We start from the raw sequence: 26,232 nt of genomic DNA, 5'->3' as shown, positions 1-26,232 counted from the left end.
GTTAAACTGGGGGAGAGAAAAAGCACTTATTTAAAAAAGCAGGCTAGGTATGAATGTGTAGGGTGTGGCCCCCTGTGTAATTAGCTGCTCTGCTGGCTCTGGGAGCTGCCTGCCTCTCCGGGGCCCGGACCGCTGAGTCAGGCTCGCCTGCGGCCCCTCCTCTCCACTCCTTCTCCCCTCTCCCCGTAGGTGTGTCTCGGGCTCTGCGGCTGCCTGTCCCACTCCTGCCGAGACGCCGCGCGAGAGGTCACCCACCGCACCTCCAGCGAGCCCGACACAGACCAGCCAGGCAGCCCACAATGGAAGCTACAGATGCCTCCAGGAGCGGTGGGGTCAGCCCGGAAGCCAGGGGTGCCCGCAGCTTGCTGGGCCCCAAAGGCAGCCTGGAGACTGGGGCCAAGGCCGAAGGCAAAGAGGCCAGGATCACCAACGGCCACGGCAGGGAAGTGGCCGAGGGCAAGAGCCTAGGTGGCTCCCTGAAGCCAGGCGAGGGAAAGGGCTCCCTGTTCTTGGGCAACAAGGGGCGGGGCGCCATCATCCAGTATGTTGAGTCTGTGGATGACAAGGGCTCCAACTACTTCAGCATGGACTCTGGAGAAGGCAAGATGTCCCCCTACGCCAGGCTCCAGCTGGGGGCCACCAAGAAGCCACCTGTCACCTTTGCTGAGAAGGGGGAGCCGCGCAGGCCCATCTTCTCGGAGCCCCGCAAGCCCACGGTGGCCGTCATGGAGCCCGGGGACCTCCAGCGGAACATCTCCCCCCAGGCCGCCTCGAGCACCCTCCTGCACTCCAAGTTGGGCTCCGAGGAGGTCCTGTGCGACTCGTGCATCGGCAACAAGCAGAAGGCCGTCAAGTCCTGCCTGGTGTGCCAGGCCTCCTTCTGCGAGCTGCACCTCAAGCCCCACCTGGAGGGCGCCGCCTTCCGTGACCACCAGCTGCTCGAGCCCATCCGGGACTTCGAGGCCCGCAAGTGCCCCCTGCATGGCAAGACCATGGAACTCTTCTGCCAGACGGACCAGACCTGCATCTGCTACCTCTGCATGTTCCAGGAGCACAAGAACCACAGCACCGTGACCGTGGAAGAGGCCAAAGCCGAGAAGGAGGTAACAGCGGGCCCCTCCGGTCTCTCCTCCCTCAACACGTCCTCCCACCTCATCTTCTCCACTGGGGGTTCCCAGGGTCTGGGGCTCAAGTCTCTTGCTGTCCCTTGTCCTTTCAGAAAACAGTTCTTTCCCCTCCCGCCCCCAGGCTGGGCGTCAGAGACGGTTCCCCAATCCTCCAAGGCCTCAGGAGACCAGGCATCTCCTAGATGAGCAAATGGGGGCTCAGCAAAGATGCGGGGCTTGGCCAAGGTCATAGGATAAATTCAAGTCAGGTTAGGGAATCAGCACGCAGTCCTGGACTCTGTGTCTAGCTGGGTCTTTTCCTTCTTTCTTTCTTCCTTCCTTCCTTCCTTCCTTCCTTCCTTCCTTCCCTCCCTTCCTCCCTCCCTCCTTCCTTTCTTTTCTTTTCTTTCTTTCTCTTTTACTTAAGGGAGAAAGAATTCTTCCCACGTGAGCAGGGCTGGCTCCTGGGATGAGTCATGGGTGAGGAGAAGGGAATTTGAGGACCGCTTCAAGCCCCTTTTTTTCTAGCTTCCGAGTTGGCTTTTGCAGTCCAGTGGCTCCTTCTTGTTCTATCTGATCCCCCAGCCAGTCTCTTGACTCTCCCAGTGGCCTCCTTTATCCTTCCCTCCGCTGGGCCCCGTGTTTTGTGTGTGGAACAGAGTATGTGTAGACGTACCTCTGCCTGTAGGTGGACACTCCTGGTGAGGGTTGGAGTGGGGGGGAGGGGTGTGTTGTATTCATATGTGGATGTTTGCATATGACTGTATATGTGATACATTAAGTGTGTTTGTGTTCTGTGTACGTGATCCCGCATGTGCTCCTGTGGGGAGGAGCGGGGGCGTGTGGAAGCCTGTGAACGTGGACACCTTACACCTGGAGAGGGTGCGCTGGACCAAAGGCTCAGCTGTGGCTGCCGCTCCTGACTCCACAGATGCTGGGCTGGTGCCCCCGCGGCCACACAGCTCTGTGACATGGCCGGCCTCCAGCCGGTGGTCAAGGCAGGGCACCTGACTTTCTGCACCCCGCAGAACGGGGCAGCACAGGACACCCTCTGGGCCCAGCCTTCCTAACCGGGAGTCTGTAGGTTACTCTCTCCTACCCATACCCCTGGGCAGGAAGGATGAGTCAGAGATGAGAAGAGACTCGAAGATCCTTTGCAGAAGCCTCATGTGGCCCAGGAAAAAGGTGACCCCAGTTTCCCTAACTCCCTGACCCCAGTCTGGCTTCAAGCTTCAGATAGGGAGATGGAGATGGGGCAGGGGCCATGGTCCCCGCCTCCAGGACCTCACCTAGGAGATCGAAACAGAACGAGGGCCAATCACCCTCAGCCCCCGCAACCAGGAAATTGCAGAGCCCCAGGCTGTGTTTTAGGAGACCTGACTTCTAGTCCTGGTTTTTGCCTCTAACCAGCTGTGAGATGGTGGACAAGTCCCTCCCATTCTCTCAGGCTTGGTTTCCCTTCATGTGAAACTAAGGGATTGGACTAGATTGGAAGTTTTCAAATGACCCCTGGAGCCCTAGTCTTCTTGGGAATGTCTTTGAGGCATCAGGGATGAGGCGGGGGGCTAATTGGTGCCAAGAAGTCAGGGGACCCCTGTTCCCACCCCCAGGGCAAGCAGTGCATGCGCTTATTTATCTATAGGTTTGGCCCCAAATTTCATCTGAAACGAGGGTATCTCCACTTAAGAAAAGCCTGAGTGCCCCTGGAGGACAGGACGGTCTTGGGCAGTTTTCTCTGGTGGCACCTGGGACTAGGACTTCATGTTCTAGTACTGGGACAGGACTCAAAGACACAGTTCTCACCCTTGAAGGCTCATGATGTAGGTCAAGAGGGAGAGCTCAGATGCACAAACCAGTCTGGGGCGCATCCCCCCAGTTACACAGCAGTGGCTGTAAGTAAACATCAACTTGCAGAGGACAGAACGTCAGACTGGAGCGTTAGCAATCTTGTCAGTCCACCTTGCATGGGGACACAGGCCCAGAGAAAGGAAGAGACCTGTCCAAGCTCACTGTTTGAGGAAGAAGTTCCCTGAGTCCTCAACCAATGTTGGGGAGCAACTTAGGGGAAGGGTTGGGGTTCCTTTGAGGGGGATGGGATTACAGGGACTCAGGGGAAAATGTCTGATTCACTGGAGTGACCTTAGGGGTGGGAGCTTCAGACTGTATGTGTGTGTGTGTGTGTGTGTGTGTGTGTGTGTGTGCATGCGTGTGTGTGCACCAGCAGTGTAGGTGGGCGGGGGGGGGGGGGTGCCGAGCGGCTGAGTGGAGATGGAGCTGGAGTGGGGTATTTCGTCCCGGTCTGGCTCAGCTGGAATGTCAGACGTGAGGGATGTTGGCACAGAGCAGTGTTAGACGGGTTGACAGATCAAAGTGGACTGGCGTGTCAATCCTGGCATCCTTTGGAGGCAGCCCCTGCAGACTCAAACATTAGGGCCCCACACAGCTTTTTGCAAGGAGCCCCGTCCAGAACCTGTTCTGCAGCCTGGTTGGTGAGGCCCAGGTGAGGTGATCGCTGACCTATCTTGGTTACTTGCACAAAAGTGTAGACAACACCCAGGGCTGCGGTGCTCATCTCTTGGGCCTCAGATCTCGCTACAGACTCCGAGCAGAGGTAGTGCTGGAGAAAGTCCACTTGGGGTGCCAGCATGACAATCCTTCCTCTGCTGACTCAAGATCAGAAGGTCTCCGGTTCCACTCTGAATGTCACAAGGACGGTCCACAGATGTCCTGTGGTCCACCCCTCTGCCTCTGGGCATTTCCCAGGCTGCATTAGACTGATGAGATATACATAACATCCTTTCCTGTGTCTCGTGGCCCTTCCTTCTGCCTATCCCGAGTGCCTCTGCTGCACCGGGTCAGGGGGGAGGATTTCTGGCCATGGCTGCGTGCGGCAGGGCGGCCTGCCTGTCGTGGGGCCTCTTGGGCTCTGGGTTGGCAGCCTGGCAAGGCGCCGGGAGGAGTGCTCAGGCCAAGCATTGCTCTGGAGGGCGAGGTCCTAGCTCGTCAGCGCGGCTCAGATTCCGTGCCTCGGTCGTTCTCCTGACGCCATCATTTGGCTCGGTTCCTCTCTGTCACCGTGGCCTGTGGCTTTGCTTCTGGCCTCATTGCCCAATTCTTCCTTGAAGGCTGAACTGCCGGGCTGCTGGGCATGGGCAGTCGCTGCTCATTGAGTTTTGGGAGCTGTGCTGGTCTGGGCTTTTGGGGCTCTTTGGGTGGACAGCCATGACCGGGGTTTGGGAGGATGAGCCAGGCGAAAGGCCTAGGGTGCAGTGGCAGGTGCTGGGACCCTCCTCCCCAGAGATCCTAGGGGAAAGCTTCTGCTCTAGGACAGGGTGGGTGAGACAGGAGGTGGGATGAACTCTGTGGGTGCTGGGGAGGAAAGGACAAAATAAAAAGAGGTACAGAGATAGGAGGCAGGGAAGGAGAGTGCCAGGGAGGCAGGCAGGAGACACCCCTGTCTTTATGGAGTACATCTATGTGCCAGACGCTAGCCTGAGCCTTTACACGGTTAGTTCTGACGACGGTCCCACGGGGTGGGAGTAACTGCATCTATTTTATAGGTGAAGAAATGGGCTCAAAGTTGCCAAGAAACTTACCCGACGTTACAGCACTGGGAGGCGGCAGAGCTGGGATTCAGATTCACTGTGGCCGTAGCCCAGCCTGTTTTCTCGCCACCATTTTAAATGTTGTTTTTATAGGGGTGGCATGGCTCCTTGGGGTCACCTGGGAGGTTCTGATTCAGGGGGTTAGGGCCTGGGATCTGTACTTTTAAGTTACCCTCAGGGATTTGAATACGTAGTCAGGTTGGAAATCAGGAACCTAGTCCAGTTTTACCAGGAAGAAACCGAGGCCTGGGAGGTGGGGTAACATGTCAAGGGCCCGATGCTGGTCTGGAGACAGTCTGGGTGATGCTCTTCCCACCCCGTCTTGCCCCTGCCCCATCCTGACACCCAAGGAAGCAGAAGGAACGGTGTGCCCCAGCTAAGCAGAGTAATACTGGGCTGTTTGCCATCTGTGTGGAAATGGGGAAATCTCTCCAGCATTTCAGATTCTTATCCATAGAATCACCATTTGTCTGAAAGTACCAATTTGGCAATTAACTGGCTCATCTGGCAAATGTCACAGCCAACGGCCTGTGTGGTTAATTCAGACCAGGGGAGGATCCCTCAGGGCCCCGTCTCCTCTTCTCTGGGGGCAGCGCCGGCACCTGTCCAGGTGAGTGCTCAGGTGAGTCTGCACCTGAAGGTCCCGTCTGTCCGGGCCGAGACACCACCAGCCACTGGCCACCCTTCTGCTTCCCCAAGGCCAGAAGGATTTCGAGACTGTGTGGCTTACACGGGCCCATCCCAGGCAACCGAGCGAGAGGCAGTCGCCATGGAGGAGTGTGGGAGAAGGGAACAAAGCAGGCATTTAGGGACAGGCCTGGGCAGGGTGTAGGGAGTGAGCTGGGGAGAAGGAGGAAGTCAGGAGGGAGGTGTAGACAGGGGTGGAGCTGAGGGGAGCTGAGGCCCTGTCAGACATCAGGAGATTTAATCAGATTTCAAGGGAGGAGGGAAAGAAGGAGAAAGTGGGGCCTCAGGGGGTGATGGGGAGGGTGTGGGGAGGAGAGGAAAAGAGGCAGAATTGATGAATTGCCCCGTCAGTGAGGTGGGGGAGCTTGGGCAGGGGTGAAGGGCACGGATGATGTCCTGGAAGGTACAGAGAATAGCCCAGAGGTTGAGGCCGTGTAACAGAGCTGAGTCCTGTTGCTGTGTCGTGGTCTTCCCACTTCCTCGCTGGGAGAACTCAGGCAAGCTCCTCAATGTTTCTGGGCCTCGGTTTCTGCATCTGTAAAATGGGGATAACGCGGCTTGCCTCCCCAGGAGGCTTTTGCAGATGAAAGGAGAAATGTGGGCACGTAGTGGACGCTCAGGAAAGCAGTTAGGGTCCTTGCTTCTAAGGTTGCAGGAGAACCCAGTATTTTGGAGCCTTCCTATGTTTTATTGTTTCCTATATCCTGCCTTTTCTGGCTTTTGTGTAACCCTGCCAGCAGGGAAAAATGGCCAAGGGCTAAACAGATGCTGGACATATCCCCAGAGGTCTCACCCCAAACCCTCTTCTCCTGACAGGGTAGCACTCATCCCAGAGGTGAGAGCAGACCTTTCTAGTAGCACAGAGTTCCCAGCCCAAGGTCCCTGGTGCCCTGCAAGTCTGGCCTTGCAGGGCCCCCTCCCAGCTGATGTTGACTTCCCTGGTGCCCCAAAGAAACCAGTAGACTAGTTTCTCCTCCGCCCTGACTGATATTTCCGCCCACTGCTGCAGACAGGGCGGCTCCGCTTTTGACCCTTCTCTCGCCTGTTTCCAGATCGGCTGCCTCTCCCTCCGGCCCTCCCAGGTCACTGGCCGACACCTCTGGCTCTCCTCTGTGCACCGCCCGCTAGCCTCCCTCTTCCCTGCCTCTCTTGCTCAGGATGGACCCCAGGGGCTGACTCCCGCCACCCTTGGCCGAGGCCCTTCATTGTTCTAGAGCCCCTGGACTCTCCCTCCTCTGTACTCAGTGCCTCTTCCTCCCTCTTGGCCAGGGAGTCTGTACTCTGCGGGTAAGACCTTTCCTCACCTTAATGCCCCATGCCCCACAGCTGCCAGCAGGTCCCCCGAGCACCTCTGCTCACTCTGCTGCTTCCTTACCTTCACCTTCTCTAGGCAAACCTTCTCCCCTCGCGCAGGGGCTTAGCCTGCCTGCACCACCCCCTTTATCCCACCTCCTTTCCGCTTTCCCCAGTATCCTCCAATCTTCAGTTCCCCACCATCTAAGCCTCTACTTTGCATCTGCAGCCCGATGTCTTGACCTCCCTCCCCTCACCTCCGGACGATTCACTCTGTATCCCGACTGTGTACGCACCACCCCTGGGCCCCAGCACAACGGCACACTCCATCCACACCGCTTGCCCCTGCCCACTCCCCTCACCCGTGCCCTGTGGGCCTGCCCGCCACCCTGTCCTCTCCCCTCCGAGCTCGGGTCCCGGTCCATGGAAGGTGCCCCACCCAGCAGTGGGGATGGGACCACTCATCAGCGCTTTCTCTGTGCCAGGTGCTCTCTGAGAGCCTCACTTGCCTGGTCCCAGTTCATCCCACACCTGGCTGGGAGATGGCCTTCATACTACCACCACGAAAAATGGAGCCACCGAGGCACCAAGTTTGGTAACTTGTGAAGGCCACCTGCCTAGAGGTGGTGGTAACTGGATTCAAAGCCTTGGAGCCCCAGTCCTGGGCTCTGGGTGGGCTCCCTCCTGGATCCCCCAGACTCATTTCATGGAAGAACTGCCCTGCGCCTGCCCCCCGGCCCCCCAGACCTGGGGGTGGGAGTGAATGTACTTTTGTTCTCTGCTTTCCTTGTGCTGGGTGGAGAGGTCAGGTGAGAAGCCCCAACGCCAGCCGCTCTATCGCTGAGCTGGTGAGGACATCTCAGCTGCGGGGGGAGGCGGCTTGCGGCGTCCCATCCCCTTGGGGCCTTGCTTGCTGGGGGTGAGGGGCTCTCCAGGGACGGGAAAGTTGCCCAGCACAGACCCACTGTCCGACCTTTAGGCTTCTTCCTCACAACTCAGACCCACCTACCAGTCCCAGGCTTCTCAGGAACCCTCCAGGCCACCGGCTCCGCCAACCTCGGAGTTCGGGGCTCTCAGCTCTGCCCCCGCAGAGTCTCCGCTGCCCACGTGGGGTCTGGGTCCCTTGACTCTCCAACCTCCCACCGCTGTGTCTGTTGACAGCTGGCTTCTCCCAGCCTTTGTCCAGAGACCAGGCCAAACCCTCATCTTCATCCGCGTCTACTCCTCCGCTTAAACGTTTTCCATCCCTGGCGATGGCATTTTCCGTGTTGTGAGATTTCCAGCACGTAGCTCGTGGGGCACATGCTTTCTGAGAAGAACTTAGAGTCTCTGGCCTGGGGAGCCCAGGGGTGTGGGCAGAGTGGGCGGGGTTGGAATCCCGGGCTGTCTGACTGGGGGCTCTGCATCTCCTGCTCTAGGCCTTCCCACCTTCTCCACCAGATTCTCGGCCCTCTGGGCACTTTTTCAAGAAAGCCAGGACACTCTCTCCTCCATCCATCCACTTCCCTGGGTGTCTGCACAGGGACCCACCAGCAGCCCCCCGGCCTGGGAGAGTATCCAGGAGCTGTGACGTGTGCGCCCAGCCGCTCAGGACTTCTTGCCAAGAGAGCTCACGTTCCTGGTGGTTTGTGGCTTCCACATGTTGGCTCTTCTTGTGCTTCCTCAAGGAGATGGCTGGAAATGGGTGGGACTCTGTGTTCAAAACCCAGTGTGGTGGGGAGACCGGTGAGCGCTCCGGGGTGTTCTCAGATGGCTTGGTCTTCCTGCCTTCAGGTGGAGATCACCCCCCTGTCTTCCAAGCTGGCGGGTGCTTTGGGAGCACTAGTGGGGAACCCACAGAACCAAAGAACCAGCCAACCATAGTTGGCTGACCTGGATTGACCTTAGCTTCACGCCTCCACTTTTGTCTCTGTGGTAGCTGCTTTTCAGAGAAGGACATTCCTCCGCTGGAAGGAAACTATTATCCATACTTTCCGTATCCATCAGAGCTCATGTTCCAGCTGATTCCTGATAGATCCTCTTCCCAACCCACCCCAGACCCTGCCAGCCCATGTTCTCTTCCTGAGCAGGGGTGCCTAGAACCTCTCCTTCTCTTGTCCCATCCACCCTCACTGCCTCACTTGCTAGCCTCTCTCCTCCCCCAGGGACCCTGAATAAAGTCTCGATCTTGCCCAAACTGCAGACGGCACTCCCTTTCCCATAAACAGGTTTATAGCTGTGCCTGCCCAGACAGTCCCCGCTGGCGGCAACCCAGGCTCCTGCTTGCAACACAAGCCTCACGTCATATCATAGAAATGCTGCACACTGTTGCTGCCACGGGACACTCCCTGGGCTGGGCTCTGCTGAGCTGGGCTGCGTCCCCTTTCTCCCCTAAGCTGCTCCCTGATGGCCCCAGATCCATTGAAAGGAGTGGGAACCCCATAAATGAGCTTCCTTCCTGCTCACGTTGGGTGGAAGGCCTGGCAGAGGGTCAACCTTATGAAGACATGGCTGGGCTGCCCAGCCCCAGGGCCCTGAGTTTACAATGAGATGGCGTTTGTCTTGTTGCTGGATCCTCGGTGACTGCTGTTGTGCCTGGCATATCCGACGGCCTGATGAGTGTTTGCTGAATAAACGGCGGAAGGGCTGAGTGGTGGACCCTGCTCGAGTTTGCCCCCTGGGTGGGCCCACTCCTTGACTCTCTGGTTCTCTTCCACCTCTTCCCCCTGACTTCTTCTCCAACCCCGGCTCCTTCCCTGCAGACAGAGCTGTCACTGCAAAAGGAGCAGCTGCAGCTCAAGATCATCGAGATCGAAGATGAAGCTGCTAAGTGGCAGAAGGAGAAGGACCGCATCAAGGTAAGCCGCCCCCAGGGCTCTCCCCAACCTGTGCTGCCCGGAAGAGGCGGGCCTGTGCTCCAGCTCGAGGTCTCAGGCCCACAGTTATAACCCACACTCGTTTCTTCTGTGTTCTCTTGCCCCCTTCTAAGTGTGGGCCAGGCATCCATGTTGCCCAGCACCTAATGCTCATTTTACATCATCCCAGCAAATAAAGACCCTGGACCAACTTGTCCTCCAGTGTGGCCTCCAATGTCCACCGATGTCTGTTCTGCCCACCAGGCTACCCAGCCACCAAATGCGTGCTATTTTCCCTTTACTTGTGTCAGTGTGGCTAGATGTATGTCTGCCATGGTTTGAATGCTTGTAAACTACAACCTGAAATCGCTGACTCTTGACCCTGGCTGCATAAACAGCTCATTAATTCACTTTCTGAATGATGTTTGGGTCTGGTTGAAGTTTCAGTGGACACACCCTGACTCATCTGGGAACTTCTGGGCCCATGGAGTTACCCAAGGGTAGAATGATGGTTCATGTCAACCCACCAAGGGGGAGGAGCTGCTGATAGATAAGGAAAGGTGGGCTGTTAAAAAAAACCCTGGCCATCTCTATCAAGAGACGGCATCCCTCGGTGATGCCTTTGAATGAGATTCTTGGTTGAACAGGTTTGCAGGGTCAGGGCAGTAGAAGTGCCCTGACTCTATGTTGGGGACCTGAAGGTGCACCCTCTAGGGAGATTTCTAATTACTGAAACCGTCCTTCCTCTCTCCCCTCACTCTGGACGCAGAGCTTCACCACCAATGAGAAGGCCACCCTGGAGCAGAACTTCCGAGACCTGATGCAGGACCTGGAGAAGCAAAAGGAGGAAGTGAAGGCTGCCCTGGAGCAGCGGGAGCAGGACGCTGCAGACCAAGTGGAGGTGATCGTAGATGCTCTGGATGAGAGGGCCAAGGTGCTGCAGGACGACAAGCAGACCAGGGAGCAGCTCCACAACATCAGCGACTCGGTGCTGTTTCTGCAGGTGACAAGCAGCTCCTCTGTCATTCAGTCCCTCACTCCTTCTATCCACTCCCCCAGACCCTCATCCAGTGTCCATCTGTCCATCCATCCATCTATCCACCATCCATCATCCATCCATCTATCCATCCATTCGGCCCTCTAAGCTCCATTCCATCTGTCTATTGAATTTTTCCATCCAAGCCATTTCCTTGCCTACTTTAAAGATGGCACACAAATATCGCTTTGTCCCAACTTCAATTGATAAGTACAAATAGTGCTCCAGGCTCAGTAGGAGACCATTCTGTGTTCGATTAGTGATGCCTGCACTGGGTATGGGTGTGTGTGACATATGAGCGCTGCATATTTGTTATCCTTCATCTTGTCTGTCTGTCAGTTCCTCCATCCATCCTTCCACCTGCTAGACTGTGTTGGGTACTGCATGCCCAGTACTCCATTAGGTGCTGTGGAGAATAGAAAGGTATAAGACATGGTTATTGCCCTCAAGGAGCTGCAATCTGGCTGGGAAGATAAGACACGTACAATTAGAGAACAATATAGAAGAGAGTGTAATTAAGTGATAAAGCCTGTGGTTCAGGAGATAAGAGCCTGTGGAAGCTCTGGGATGGGCAAACAGGCTGGAGACAGCTTTGTGGAGGCGGTGGAATTTGAACTGGGTCTTGAAGGCCCATTAGGATTTGAGATGAAGGGATTCTCCAGTGAGAACGAAGGGAGGTGAGGAGTGCCAAAGTGTAGAGGCAGTGAGTGGGCATGTGCAGGGAGAGAAGCCACCGTGAGACGGGAACCTCGGAGTCACAGGTCTCGGTGCTAGTGCCATTAAGGATATTAGCATCTAGTGGATTTTAGTTGAACCCTTTCATTTTACAGAAGAATAAGAAACAAGTGCCTAGTGGGAAAAAGTGGGACTAGTTAGTAGCAGAGCTAGATCTGGAACCCAGCTCCTCTGCCTCCTGTACTGAGTCTTCCAGCTGGACCATGAAAGCCCCATGCAGAGAAAGGTCCCCATAGCTCCCAAAGACCCAGAAAGTTAATGGCTTCTTTCCTTTCCTGGTAGGAATTTGGTGCCTTGATGAGCAGTTACTCCCTCCCCCCGCCCCTGCCCACCTACCATGTTCTATTGGAGGGGGAGGGCCTGGGGCAGTCGCTGAACAACTTCAAGGACGACCTGCTTAATGTATGCATGCGTCACGTTGAGAAGATGTGCAAGGGGGACCTGAGCCATAACTTCATCGAGAGGAACCACATGGAGAATGGTGAGTCCCCTCTTGTGGGCAGGCCCCAAGGCCATGGGTGTTTCCTCCCAGGTCAGTTCCTGCTGCCTGGGGCAGGCCGACATCGAGCCAGCTGGCCCCTCACTGTTCCCAGCCCCCCATCCCACTTAAGGGTGTTTGGACTAGGTTTCAGGAATGGTACCCCCCTCCCTTGAAGTTGCTGCCACAGTTATGCAGCTATTTACAAGGGGCCTCCAGGGCAGGAAGCATCCCAGGCACTGGCTGCACAAATGTCCTCTCTGTGGGTTGTCCATCAAACTCAGGGATTGGTTTCATTCAGCTCTGCGTCTGCTTGGCGGACCCAATCCAGCAGCTGTGGAGATGCTGCAGCTTGTAACGGCCAGACTCCAACCTGGTGGCTTTGCAGGTTCCAGTGCACATGACCTAGAACTGCATGTGTGCTTGGAGGGAGAACTTGCCTGTCACCATGGCCGTGCTCAGCAGTGTTGAGCCCAGAGGTGGACTTGGCCTGGTGGCCTGGCTGGAGATGGTTGGACACAGCGTGTCTCGGTGACTCACCAGCTCCCCTGAAGTCAGCTTCCCTACTGAATCACTCTGTCCTCTGCAGAGGCGACTGAATCACCTCACAGCGTCCTAACATGAGAAACTGCCCCATTAAGTGCTTTTCCACCAGTCCCAGCCCAGTCCCTTTAGGGCCTGAAGCTGGACACTTTGCCCAAGCCCCACCCAGTGGCCCAGGCCTTGAGGTTGCAGCCTAACTAATGACTTCTAGCCCCAGCACCCCAAAGGCAGCGACCCTGGTCTTTGGTCTCCGAAGGGAGCATGTGATTCTTTGGGGGATGAGAAGGGGGTGATAGTGCGCAGAAGGGCTGGGACTCGGGGCAGTGTCTGTATGTCTTGGGGATGGTGATGTCGCATAGTGTCCCCGTGAGATGTGAGGGACATTCAGTCACACCTGAGGACAGATAAGCCATTTCAGCAAGACCATCATTGGGCTTCAAGTGGCACCTGGGTCCTGAAATCCTCCTAATGACCATGGCGACCATCCTGAGGGGACGGCTCCCAGCGATTGGGTGCTCCCTGGATGCTGGCTTTGTGTGAACGCCTCCCTTACATTATCTTAGTCTCCCTGTGGGATGAATTGCACGTCACAGATGAGAAGGCTGAGGCTTAGAGAAGAAGCTTTTCAAGGGGCACACGGCTAAGCAGGGGGCGAGCTGGGTTTCACGCTCCGCTGTTCAACGCCTCCACCCGGTGTCCTCTCATCTGAGAAGCAGCTGCTGCTGGTGGCCGTGCAGGGGAGCTGGGAGTGTGACGGTCATGAGCCCTGGGGTACACACCTGGTACAGGAGCCCCTCCGCTGAGGTCTGGTCGGACCGATGAGGACAGCCCCGAGCGGGTTGGGGTGCCCACCCCACCCCCGCCTGCAGCCTGCCCACTGTGCCATTTCTAGGTCATGATAGTGCTGGCCATGGCCTCTGTGCAAGTGGGGCCCTGTGCCCTGTCCAAGGTGTGCCGGGAAGCGGCTGCCAGGAGAGGATGGGTGCTACTGATGTCAGCAGCCCTGCACCTGTGCCTGGGGCCCCGGGCCTCCCTGTTGCCGTTTTGGCACTGCTATGTGCTTGCGAGTGTGTCTGGCTGTAGGAGGTGGGGCGTGGGTGGCCGGTGAGTCAGACCCTGGAGTGACCGTCTTCTCTCCCTTGATCGCAGTCTGCCCACCGGACAGACCAGGGACTCAATGCCCACCATCAAAGGTGTGGGGTCTGAGACGCACCGGAGCGTCTTCATCCTGGGCTTGGTGGGGACGGGACGGGGCCAACATCAAGAAGGGTTTCTCTTTGTCGTGAAGCGCCTACTGCGCGCCGGGACCCTGCTCGGCACACGTGATGGCGATGAAGGATGAGCACCCTCACTCCTCCTCTTGCCCGGGAGAGAGGAGACGGAAGGGCAGAGGGAATGTAGGAGATGGGGAAGTAGCGGGAGAACGGACTGGGGAGGGGCAGAGGGAATGTAGGCGATGGGGAAGTAGCGGGAGAACGGATGGGGGCAGAGGGCAGCTGGGGAAGGGCAAACTTGGAGCTACAGATTTGTTTGGGTTCAAGGGGCTCTGCCGGTGGGTGTCGGGGGGAGTCAGCTAGAGTTAGCTCCCCGTCCTGAGTAGCTCACTCTCCCCTGCACGGCTCCGCAGCTGGATCCCTGGCCATGGAGGCCAGTGCTGCGACTTCATTCCATCTCCTTCCTGGGCTGCCAGCAGCGGCTGAGACAGAGCCAGGAGACAGGGGTGAAGGCTCGAGCCCCACATCTGCCCTTATTGGCCATGTGACAGGGGGCAGTGGCTTCACTCACCTCCTGAGCCTCAGTTTCCTTATCTGTCACCTGGGCATCTTCATATCAGCCCAAGGCTTGACGCACACATCAAACAAGAGATGAAACTCGGTAGCACCTTGGAAACTGCAAAGCGCCTTGCACACGTCTTCCTCACGGGGGCCAGTCCCAGGGAGGGTGGATGGCCCACCACACAGACCCTCTCTCGCCCCCCAGGAGCTCAGGGCCGGAGGGGATGCTGGGCAGGGAGCCCCCTTCTCCATGGTTGGGGACCTCGCCTCTCCCTGGGACAGAGGGGCTATAGGCTGCCTCGGCGACACCCTCAGTGGCTGAGTTCATCCCCCCCACCTGCCCCTCTGCTGACCCGACCTCTCTGCTTCCCAGGGGGTGACCAGCGCTACGTGAACAGCTACAGTAACAGCTACACCAGCGACTGGGGTGCTCCAGACACCGTGAAGAAGTACTCCATGTACCTCGCATCCAAGGGTAAGGGAAGGGAGCAGATCCTCCGCTGAGGGGATGGTCCAGGAGAGACGCAGCCAGGTTCCCCTGGGGAGTGACCCTCGCGGACAGGCCTGGGAAGGTCCTGGTGCCTACCTGGTTCCCAGTGTAAGTAGCAGCACCTCCTCTCGCCCTCCGTCTGGCACCTGCCCCTCAGCTTCCCTGCCCTGTGCCCACCCCTCCCACCCCCGTGCCTCCAGCCCACACCCTCCTTCTCTTTCCTTCCGGGGGGGCTCCTGGCTGCTGGCCTCAGCCACTCCCATCCACCGGGCTGAGCTGGGTTTTGCTTCTGCTGAGGTTTCTGTGGTCCTGAGGGAGGACCGGCTTCTCCAGAGCCATCCCGCTTGTCCAGGCAGGGGGACTGACGGCTGCGCTTTTAAATTCCTCACCACCCCCCCACGCATGCCAGCCCCTCAGCCCACCTTCCCAGGCCCTGGCGAGGCGCCGCCTGAGGGGCGGCAGCCCAGCTGGGCGTGGGTAGAGACCAGCGCCTGGCTGTCCTTGCCCTGTGGTAGCCCATCACATTCTTTGGCACCAGCAACAAGCCACAGCGATGCCCGTGACGTAAGGGTGGGTGTGCCCGGTGGACAGAGGGGTGTGTGCATGTGTGTGTGTTGTGAGGGGCCGGGGTCAGGACAGGAGAGGGTGTGCAGAGAAGGGGGAGAAAGGAGACGTGGGGAAGACGCCAGGGCCTGGAGCGGGGAGCCTCGAGGCCCTGGGCACTAATCCACATGCCTCAGACGTGCGCACACACACCGACCCGGTGGGAGGGGCCCAGGGGAGATGAGCTCAGCAGAGAGGAACCTTGGCCGCCCCACCCAACTTGAAAACAACACCTGGGCTTCCGGCAAGGAAGCTGGACCTGAGTACCTGGACCTACGTTCCTGGTGGGGGCCTGGGTCCGGCAGGTCCTGCTCGCTTCCCTCCCCCAGGGCGCTCTCCTTTGGGTCTAGTCCTGTGAGAGGGTGAGCTGCGTTAACCAGCCCCATTCCAGCATTACTGGCCCTGACCCAGACCCTTCTGGCTCCCCAGCTTCTGAGGATCAGACCCTGGGGTGGTATCAAGTCCCCCGACTGGCCCCTGCTTGGCTGGCCTGCTCTGTAGAAGGCGGAGGGGAGCGGAGCAATAATGGGGGATTGAGGAAAGAGCATGGACCCGCCCAGATGTCACTCGAGAGCCCGGGCCTGGTGACCTTGGGCTGGTCACTGCCCCCTCAGTATCCTCATCTGAGAAGAAGGAGCTTGGACTCAGCTGTTAGGAGAGCTTCCAGCTCTGTTACCGTGAGTCAGGCTGTGACATTTGTAGGGAGAAGAAACAGGTTCCTCCAGTGTCTCTGCCCCTGCACTGAGGACCGGAGGGAGGAAATCTGGGAGCCCCGGGCTCAGGGTAGAGGCAGGGGAGGGGCCAAGGGAGTCAGCAAGGAGATCAGGAAGCAAGGCCACCAAGGGACAGTGGCCTGAGTCTGGGAGCTTTGGGGCAGTGGGACTGGGCAGTGAGACTTCCAGGAGAGATTAGTTTCCAGGCTCCCTGCAAGAGGGGCCAGGGGCTCGGTAGAGAGGACGTGGCTGTGATGGACAGAGGGCGCAGGGCGAGAGGGATGGACTGCAGGGGTGCGGGTTTAGAGAAGGACCAGCTGGTGCTCGGCCAGAACGGGAGTGGGGCTGGTTAGGCGGGAGGGCAGAAGCCGATGGAGGACTCTGACCCACGCAGACGCACGTGGGGGACGCGTTGTCTGCATCTGTGAAGCAGCCGCGTGTGGAGCCCGTTCTGTCTGCCTTCCTCCCAAGACTGTGTGGAGCCCGAATGGGGGAGGGAGGGAAACACCTGTGCCATGTAGAGCTCACCCCTGGGGAAAGCATCCCTGTAGTGGGGGAGGTATTTTTGGCACAAGCTCATCAGGCCCTGCAGGTGGCCGCCCTCATTCGGTCAAGGGCCCTACACCTCTGTCCCACGGTGGCCATGGCCCAACTTCCTCATGGGCACCCCATTTCCCAGCCTCTGGGGTCTCAGTCACACAGGGCCTGGCTCAGGAAGGCTCTGGTGACCCTCAAAGCCCCTAATTAGGGCAACCATACATCTAGGACTCTCCAGGTTTACACCTGGTCCTCTCAGCATAACTGTTCATAGCACACTTTCACACGCAGAACCATTCTGATTGGAAGGGTGACTTACGTGGTCACCTTATCCTAGACCCAAGGGAGCTGTCTTGGTGGGGGAACAGGCCCTGGCACAGGCAGAGGCCGCTGTGTGGGGGCAAGGAATCCTGCAGTACACCCCTCAGGTCAGAGCCACAGGCCCCCGACTGAGCCAGGTCCCCCTTTCTGCGATGACAGCCCCTCCTCGTGTGCTTCACAGGTGGGTCGAGGACGTCGTACCAGCCGGTGTCCCCCAGCCGCCTCTCCAAGGACAAGACCTTCAACAACCTGTATGGTACCAAAGGTAGGAGGTGGCTCAGCTGGGGGGTGGGCAGGGCCTGTGTGGGAGCCACACAGGAGGGGCTGTGGGCTGGCTCATGGGCAGGGGGCCTGGGCTCCCCACGTGAGGTGAATGTGGGGTTGGGGACCCAGAGAGGGGTGACGAGGGGTCCTAGTGGGCTTAGGGCGTGTGCGCAGGTATGCGCGTGTACGGGCGTGTGTGTGCATGTGTACGCGTGTGTGTGACGTCGTCAGGCCGAGGAAAGGCAGCCGGGCACCTCGGCATCCCTGGAAGTCCCTGAGTGCATAGGATCTTCTCCCTGAAGTCTGAGTCAGGGGGAAGTGAACACCGGGGTTAGGTGTGGGGACTTCCCTCCGCGGATGTCAGGGCAGGGGACCACAGAGGACCTCTCCTGATTTGTGTACTCCTGGGTCGGAAAGTCATGCAGTGGTTAAGACAGACTAGGGGAGCCGGAAACGAGAAGTCAGGCATGCTATGAAATGGGCCATCCCTGGAAACCCAGGAGGTGTTGTTGCCAGGGAGGTGTGTGGGCGACTCGTCCTTAAGACCCGGGAGGGGTGGGATGGGCGTGGAGACACGGCTTCCCCAGGGAGAGCTGCTGAGCGCAGGGTCCCCTCTGCCCACAGCGCTGAAGGCACCGCTGCGCCGAGGGCAGGGCCGACCTTCGATGAGCCCAGCTTCTGGGGGCTCCTGCGGGGGGGGTGCCACATGTGGTGGGGGGGAGGGGACCGGGCCAGCTCTGCTAGAGCCCCCCTCGGACACAGCACCGGGACGTCTGAAGAGACGTGGAAGGGAGTCGGGGCTCGGTAGTGAGGACGAGGCCCCCGGAGATCTGGAAGGTCAGGGGCACCGTGGGCAGGGCCGTGCCCAGGCCTCTAGGTGCAGGACAGGGTTCACCACCAAGCACAGGAGACTGTGAGCTCCGTGAGGGCAGACGCTGGGTCTGCCCTGTTCCCCGCTGCGACCCCAGGGTCCAGAAGAAGGCGGGGCTCAGCAAACATTTGTTGAATGAGAGGAAGAGGGGACCAATGAATGGGCGAAGGAAAGGGCGAGGCGGATGGCCCCTTGGAGCCTTGGCAGGCGTACTCAGTGAGGGCCTTGCTGCAGAGTCTGCCCAAGGTCCCTGTGGGAGGGGGTCCACGACGGGGCAGGCCACCCGCCCCAACCCCATGCGACCGCTGACCCGGCTCCACCCCGCAGGCAGGAGCAGGAGAAAATCGCCAGGGCTGGTGGGCTCCGCTGCGGAGTGAGCTCAACCCAGGGGGGGTCCCCCACGCTCCGGGCTGCTGAGAGGGTGCGCTGCCCACAGGGGCTCTTGAAGGCCCTCGCGGTGCCCCTGTTGTCCCTGCCACACCGTCCCCACGGCCTCTTTTCTGTCCACCTGCAAATGGACACTTGCAGCCTGTTCAACCTGACAGTTTCAGGACTTGTATCAGCTGCTCCCGCCTCCAAGTTTTAGCCTGTGTTTGTATTTATTTGCTCCTTTACTCATTCATCCATCCATCAGCTGTACAATGAGCACCTTCCAGGAAGCAGGCTGGGTGCCAGGCACTGGGTGTGATGCTGGGCCAGATGGGCCTCCCACCTGCCCCCTCAGAGCCCAGTGGGGGACGTGGACCATTAAACGTGGAGTTACAATGCGATACGGGGCATGGGGCTGAGACACAAGCAGACCTGGGGGAGGTGACACGGAAGCTGACCCCTGAATTTGCTAAGCATTCAGGTGGGGGAGCAGGTGGGCTATTCTAGGCGGAGGATCTGGTCTGTGCAAAGAGCCTGGGGCAAGCGAGAGCCTGGTGTGTGTCAAGAGCTCAGAGTGCAGCCTGGTTGGAACGCTGAGTGATGGAGGCCCAACTCCAGGCGAAGGCAGAAAGTGGAGACCGTGGGGAGGGGGGAGGGCCTCATGAAAGAGCTGAGGGCTGTGCTAAGGACTTTGTGCCTTAATCTGAGGGCAGCGGGCTGTTAGGTAGGGCAAAGACCTGACAACACTTGATAGTTGAAAAGGACAACTTGATGGCAGGAAGGATTGGCCAGAAGTGTGACGAGGGCCCAGCAGTATCCTGGCTGGAGACGTGCAGGGGCTGGAGAGATTCACAGAAATGGCCACGTCCCGGCCTCCGTCCCCCATGCTAAGCTGTCCAGGGCTGATGCCTCTTCCTTTCCCCACCAGGTAACTACACCTCCCGGGCCTGGGAATACTCCTCCCCCGTCCAGAGCTCCGATGACCTCCCTGCTGTACAAGGCAGCTCTTCCTTCTCCCTGAAAGGTGAGCCCGCCCCATCCAGAGTGCCTTGGACTCTACTCACAAGCTCTTACCTTGTAAGGATCAGAGCCCTGCCTCCACGTCTCTGCTGTCAGGGGGGCTGGGCCACCACACGCCAGTCCCTCAGGATGTGCTATGATACAGGCCTTGGTGTCAGGGAGGTGCGGACACACGACACCCTCTACACCCCCCACGCCAGACATCCCCAGGGTGCTTCCATCAGGCACCGGATCTTCCTACTGCGGAAAGTTTCTTTAACTCAGTCACCCAGTGACTCCCAGCCTTGGTTGACTCCAGAACCCTGTGACCACACAGCACCTGTGAGCAGCCCGTGGAGCCAGAGTCCTGCCGCGTCCCTGCTGGGAGAGGCAGATGAGAGGATCTCTAAGGCCTCCCAAGTCTGATTCTGCCCCCGAGAGCTCTTTGACAAGGCTGAGCAGCCGATGCCTCCTGTCCCCTGGGGATGGGGTCACCCTGAGGGGCAGGCCTGAGCCAGGCCCCAGCTCACAGTGGGGCCCGCGGCCCTCCCATCTCTTCTGAAAGGTGCATGGGGCAGCTGTGGTGGGCTGAGGTGGGAGCAGGCCTGTCTGCCTTCTGGCTTGGAGACCTCTGGCCTGGGAGACAGGATAAGCAGGTTGGGTGAGCTCAGGCGGAGCGGGTGGGAAAGGGGCAGGCGGACCTCCAGGCAGTGGCCTCGGATGGTGGCTTTATCATCCAGCATTCCCTTCCGGGATGGATCCCAGCCTATACCCAGGGCTGGGATTCTTGGATCCACCAGCAAGGAGATATGACTAGAGGGTCCCAGCCTGCAGGACTCCCAGGCCTGGGGAGTTCTGGGACTCGCTTTGGCCTGTCTGGCTTCCAACAGATCATCCCTGCTGTCTGGTCAAGAGTGGATCAAAGGCCACCCGGCAGGGAAGACGGCCACCCTTAGGTGTGATTTGGAGCTCTCACGCTCCCTAGCGTCTCCCCGTTGGCCTGCAGTCTCCCCAGGCGAAGGCCTTGTCCTAGGAGAGCCTCTCCTCAAAACCACCAGGACCTTGGGACACCTGTCGTCACCTTCATGCAGATCAGCTCCCCAGATCTGCTGGGAATGGCCTGTATGGGGGTTCTGGGCAGGAGCTGCCTGCCAGGGAGGACTGACCCCTCCTACTCTGGGGCGGGGGGAGGCAGGGAGTACACTCAGGCTGCCAGGGAGGACTGAGTGAGGGCTTTGAGAGCGGCCGTGCCCGTGGGACGTGTGACACCCTCTGGCCCCTCCTGGGACCAGTGCTAATGGCTCTCTCTCCCGGCAGGCACTGGAAAAGTCCCCTATCAGTTCACCACCTTGGGACAGGCTACTACAGAGTTTTCCAAACCACTGGATGGCAGTGGGCTGTTTAAATATCATCCTGGTACCCGCCTGTTTTACACCCCCCCACACCTTTTCCCTCCCACAGCAGGGCAAATGGGACACCCTGTGGGGCTCTCTGCCACTTCTAGCGTATCCTGGTCCCTCCTCCCCAGAGCCCCCTAGAAGAGGATGCATGCCCCGCGCCCCCTGCCATCCCTAGCCCACCTGCCCCTGATGCTGCCTGCTATACAGGCTGGTCTCCTGGACCACAGCCCTGCCGCATCCCCGTCCCCACTTCCCTCATGGCCGACTTGGGATTTTCTTTCTGGGAACTGAGAAGTGAGACCTGAATTCCCCCCTCTCAACCTCCCACTCAGGACCTGAGGAACCCTCTCTTTCCAAGGCTGCCCCCATCCCCAGATGCAGGGAGACAGCCGGGTTCTCTGCTCTGTTTCCACCCCCTTGCCAACCCAGGGAAGGGCCGGCCTCACCGGCAGCCTGGCAGTGCTACACGTGGTTTCTGGGCCTGACCAGCTCATCCGCCTTTGAGCAGGCCAGCCTGCCCAGGGCTCCAGCCTTCCCCTGCGAAGGACAGACCCTGTTTATTTCTTGAGCTCCTCCATGGCCGGGGCACAGCCTGTTCCTTGCCAGGCACCACCGCCAGTCCCTGTAGGCTGAGGGCTGACACTGAGAGCACTTTTCACAGGTCTGTGGACTGGAGCTCCTTACAGACCCGCTGGGCTGAGGGGGAGGGGTGAGGAGGTGGGCTTGGGCAGCGCTGCCCCGCGCCAGCGCCTCGAGGACCCCAGGCCCAGATGATGCCCATGTGCTCCAGGCCTCCTTGGGCTCGCTGTTTTAACCCTGGACCGCAGCCACGTGGCTGCCCCTCTCTGGGCCCCAGCCTCCTGCGTGTGAAGCAGGGAAGGGGGAGCCAAGCTAGGCAGACAGAACGCGAGGATGGGTTTTGGAGTCCAGCAAACCTGGGTTCTAATTCTGACCATTGATTATTAGCTGTGCAGCTCAGGGCAACAGAAACAGGGAAGACCTATGCGAGTCCCAGCACAGCGCCCAGCACGCGTGCAGCCAATACGTGGGGAGCCTGGTGCACACAGTCGGCGGGGGCGGGGGGAGTTGGGATGAGTGCCTAATGGTGGAAATCCTGGCAGTTCGTGCTCATAGCGTGGCTTCCCTGGGCTTTGGGGAGGGGAGGGGTCTGTGGGGTGAGCCTTCAGGGTGGGTGGGGGAAATCCCAGCAAGTGGTGTGATCCTGACCTGGATGTGGGGTGACCCTCCCCTGCCGCCTGGCCCAGCCCACCTGGCCCGTTGCTCCTCCTCCTGTCTGCCTTGGTGCCCCTCCCCTTGGCCCACCTCCTCAGGATTCGCCATTGCAGCCCTCCTGGATCCTACACGCCCCCTCAGGGCTGGCTGTGCTTGGTCATGGGCTGGATGGAGCTTGGCAGTCACTTTGGAGGTGGTGTCTGTGCTGCTCTGGCCCTGAGCCCCTGACCACCAGCCCATGCTCCCTCTGACCAGAGCCTCTTGTCTCCACAGGCTATCCTTCCCTCCTCAGGTGCCAGAGCCCCAAGGCCCAGCCCCAGACTTGGAAATCCAGCAAGCAGAATTATCTGGTGAGTGAGGAGAGCCTGCCTAGGCACGAGCGTGTGCAGAATGGGCACGGAATGGGGCTCCCAGGAGCAGCTGGGCAGGGCCTGTGGGAGGATGGTGACGTCTCTGGGCCATGGGATGGAGGTGGCAGTGGCCTGAATACCTGCGTACAGCAAAGGGTAGTAAAGAAAGACCCAGGGCTAATGGGCAGGGGGCCTGGGTAAAGATATACTTTTTGGGCCTCGGTTTTCTAATCTGTAAAGTGGGCAGCCCAGGATTTTTTATGTGCAAATGGTTGTTTGCTGCCTATGCTTGTTGAATGATGGCCAAAATGCTGAGTCCAGGGGACGGGCATCCCAGAGGTGAGTCTCGCTTCCCTGGGGGCCAGCTCTGACAGCATGGAAGCCTTTGGGCTGATAGCGTGGGTAAGGCAGAGGCTGCAAAGTTAGGAATAGATATATTTAGGGTTCGATAGCTAATGACCCTGAGCTGGGGCATCAAAGAGCAGCACGAGAGGAAGCGTGGTCTTGGGGTCCAGCCACCTGCTGACTGTGGGGTCCTAAGTGAGTCAGAGACCTCTCTGGGACTCTATAATGCGGTGCTGAGATGGGGTTGGACTCTAATACCTGTAGACCCGACATGCCTGAGCCCTGCCCGAGACCTCAGCGATCAGGGGCTGTCCTTCATATGCTGTGCTTTCACTTCCCCGCACGCTCTCCTCCAAGGCCCGTGCCAGGCCCTGCTGCCTTGGGAGGGGGGTGGCATCTGCTGGGCCCAGGGGCTGGAGCCCCCGGCTCCCTTCTGTCTTTGCATTTGGAGGTCAGAGCATGGAGAGGTGATTTGCTTCAGGTCGCAAAGAGTGACGGGGGCTGGTTTAATTGGAGAGAATCTTTAATTTGCTGGCGATGGAGCTAAGTGATGGTGTGTGTAATCTGAGCCAGGTCCAGGCCCACCGCAACAGCAGGGCTGCACAAAGCAGATATGGAGAGGAAAAGGAAGCTTTCTCTCCCTGGACTCGGTCCTTCTCCTCCCTCCCACTACTCTCCCTCCCTCCCAGAGCTCTGATCCCAGCAGAGACGGCTATCATCGCCTTGGGATGCCTGGCAGGGCAGGGTTCTGGGGTCCCCCGCTGGCACCCAGCACTCGGGGAATGGAGGCAGGTGCTAGTGTAGGAAGAGGCTGGCCTGGCCCCAGTCCTCTCACCAGCTTGCCACGCAAGTCATTCTTCCCCTGTGCCTCAGTCTCCCCATCTGTAACATAAGGCAGATGGCCTGGATGCTTTCATAGCTCTTCCAACTTTCATGTGCTGTGACCCTGAGCCAGGGAGGGAACGGGGCAGGGGATGGGTGTGTGTGTGCGCAGGGAGCACCCTGCCCAGGTGCTCTCTTTGTGCCCGCCTACCACCCTGGACTCTTGACAAGACAGCACCATTCACTGACCTGTGATCTATTTGATTGACCCAGCCTTCCTGTAAGAAAGGCTTCAGCCATTTTGGGGTCTATTCACTTTGCCTTACTGACTCCTTTGGGGTCCAGGCTGGCACCTGGGGATTAGGAGACCTGGTCCAGGCCCTGCTCTGCCACTGAGTAACTTTGGCTGTGTCTTTCCCCGCCCTGGGTCTCCATCTCTTCCGTTGTTTAATAAGTGTTGTAACCAAGGCCTGAGCTAAGTTCCCTCAGCCCCCGCATTCCACAGGCCCCCAGTCCTGCTGTGGACCAGATGTAGGCAAGGAGCTACTGTAGATGCAGGTTTCCAGGCAGGCAGGGCCAGGGCAGGGGCTGGGATCACCCTTGGGGTCTCCTGTACTGGGGTCATTGGGGTGTGAGGCGGGCCCAGGCTCTGACCCAGCTCAAGGGCAAAGCCACTTCTGGAGGCCCTCTGGGGGCCAAGGGTGCTCACAGGGGCAAGCAGCGGCTAAAATGTGCTCTTCCCTGCAGGCTGGAGGGCAATTTCTCAGGGCCCTGATGAAGTGATTGGGAAGAGGAGGGAGTGCTGATTTTGTGAAATTGCTGTGGGATATAATACACAGGCTGGCAAGAAAGTTGTCGCTGGCTCTGTCCTGAGAGATGCGCCCTGAATCCCTGAGGGTTCCGGGATGAGAGAGGCGGAAGGTCTGGGATGGGAGGCTCCCAGTAGGTGTTGGGCTGGGGCGGCGGTTTGCCCTCTCTGCACTCCTTCTGTCAGGGAGAATTATGCAGAGAGAGCAGAGACCAAGTCTTGAGACTCAGAAGAGGTGCCTTGACACGGGTGGGGCTGGGGCTTGGGCTCTGGAGCCAGGTTGCTGGGTCTCGAGTCCCAGCTCCTCTGCTTGCCAGCTGGGTGACCTTGGGCAAGTTGCTTAGCCTCTCTGTGCCTTGGCTTGTTCATGTATAAAATGGGCATGATAAGAGTAACCCACTTCATTGGGTAGTTGTGAAAATTCATTGAGTCCATCTATGGAAAGCCCTCATACCACTTCTGTAGAGTAGAGAACACCGTAGTAACGGGAGCTACGCTGGTGCTGGGTGGGGCTTCCTGGGAGTGGAGAGACCGGTTGACCAGGCTGAAGTTCAAGCTCACCAGTCGACTGACGGAGTGAATTCTAATTAGGATGTGAACCCAGAGACTCTGATAATACTGGGGCCCAACTCCCATCCCAGGGTAGATGGAGCTTGTGGGTTAGGCCACAGGCCCCTAGAATTATCGGGGTTCAGACCACTGCTGCTTCCTGGCGGAGGTTAGGGGCTGGGCATCTGGCTGGTGAGCTCGAGTGCCCTCCGACCTCCCTAACGACTCCTGTTTCCCCCGCAGTCACAGTACCGGCCCTTCTGCGTCAACAAAGGCAACGAGATCAGGCCCAGCGAGGCCCCGTGAGTGCCAGGCCGGCGGGAACGAGGCGCCGCCACCCCTGCCCGCCCCGGCGGCCCTGCTGCTCTTGCTGTTCTGCTCATCTGGGTGGGAGGGGGCCCGGCCCTCCCCCTGCCCCGCCCCGCCCTCCCCTGCTCTCTCAGGGCCGCCTGGCCTCCCCCTCCTCCCCATCAGCCGGCCCCATCCAGGCCCCCTCCTGCTCTGTGACTAAGGATCACCATCTTCCCTGTGCTCAGAGGCCAACCCTCATGCGGGTGAGAGATGAGGCTTCTCCCCCCTGACACGCCACATTCCCCCTTTTGGGTGGGATCCTTGGGGCCGGTAGTGGGTGTCCACATGGTACCGGCCTGCTTCCCCGGCCCAGGCCCCTGCTGCCTTCAGGCCTGTTGGCCATTTCTCTCCAAGGCCCCTTACCCCGTGATGATGTCAGTAGGTGCCTGGCCATGACAGCTGCCCATCTCCCACCCACACGGGCCCACTTCTTCCCAGCAGCCTGGCCCCCTAGGAGAAGACTGGCCCCATGTGCCCTGCTCTGGTCCTACCTACCCAGGCTCAGCCTGGCGGGGCCTGCAGCCCTCGGCCACCACAGAGGAAAAGCTCTCAGTGTCTTGGCATCACCCTGCCCGGCCTTGGGTCTCCCCACATCCACCGCAAGTCTGTGGTCCCTGAGGACGGGCTCTCCTGGCTTGGCAGGATAATCTTCACCAAAATATTCCTTTCTTCTACCTGCTGAGATAAGCGATTCCCTTGATGTGATACACTCCACCCGTGAAAATAGCTACCAGCCCAGCTGCTCCGAGGGAAGTGTTTCATTGGTTTCATAATTGTGATTCTCCCTGACAATGGGAAGTGAGCAGCTGGCGAAAGTGTGGCTGGGCTGGTAGCTATCTTTACAATGTGCCTTACACCCTGCCCGCACCCCATCTACTGCCCCCACTAGGGTCTCCCTCTTCCCTCTGACTACCCTCCATGTTACATGTTGTCATGGGGCCCAGGGCCTGGAGATGAGCTCACACCAGCAGCACAAATGTGGGGTCATCCCTCCTCTCGCTGTGCCCCTCCCAAGGGCCTGTGGGGGCTACGGGGAGGGGGGGCAGCTGGCAGGGGTGGGAGAGGGATGGGGGAGGGAGGGAGGGAGGGAGGGAGGGAGGGGGGAGGGAGGGAGG

The 26,232-nt window shown here is 59.0% G+C and overlaps 1 protein-coding gene across 3 annotated transcripts; it reads left to right on the top strand.

Annotated features, from left to right (window-relative positions):
• The first annotated feature begins 109 nt into the window (after nt 1-109).
• TRIM29 (tripartite motif containing 29) lies at nt 110-25,198 on the top strand. 3 transcript variants are annotated; one of them, XR_007478719.1, is made up of 9 exons: nt 110-1,103; nt 9,433-9,528; nt 10,295-10,528; nt 11,579-11,777; nt 14,466-14,567; nt 16,938-17,021; nt 19,039-19,188; nt 22,166-22,242; nt 25,010-25,146. XR_007478719.1 is itself a non-coding variant. In XM_004280677.3 (9 exons), the coding sequence occupies exons 1-9, from the start codon at nt 300-302 to the stop codon at nt 25,070-25,072; spliced, it is 1,755 nt and encodes a 584-aa protein (XP_004280725.1). In that variant the 5' UTR covers nt 112-299; the 3' UTR covers nt 25,073-25,198. The 3 variants fall into 3 exon arrangements, 2 of the variants coding, with proteins under 2 accessions (XP_033263195.1, XP_004280725.1); XM_004280677.3 differs by lacking the exon at nt 19,039-19,188 and adding an exon at nt 19,189-19,284 and having other exon boundaries at nt 112-1,103; nt 25,010-25,198; XM_033407304.2 differs by lacking the exon at nt 19,039-19,188 and having other exon boundaries at nt 111-1,103; nt 25,010-25,198.
• The last annotated feature ends 1,034 nt before the right edge of the window (nt 25,199-26,232 follow it).

Source organism: Orcinus orca, chromosome 8, assembly GCF_937001465.1.
Source record: "Orcinus orca chromosome 8, mOrcOrc1.1, whole genome shotgun sequence".
NCBI classification, from domain to species: Eukaryota; Metazoa; Chordata; class Mammalia; order Artiodactyla; family Delphinidae; genus Orcinus; species Orcinus orca.
Note: the sequence above shows the minus strand (reverse complement) of the source record. Positions and strands in the feature narration are given on the sequence as shown.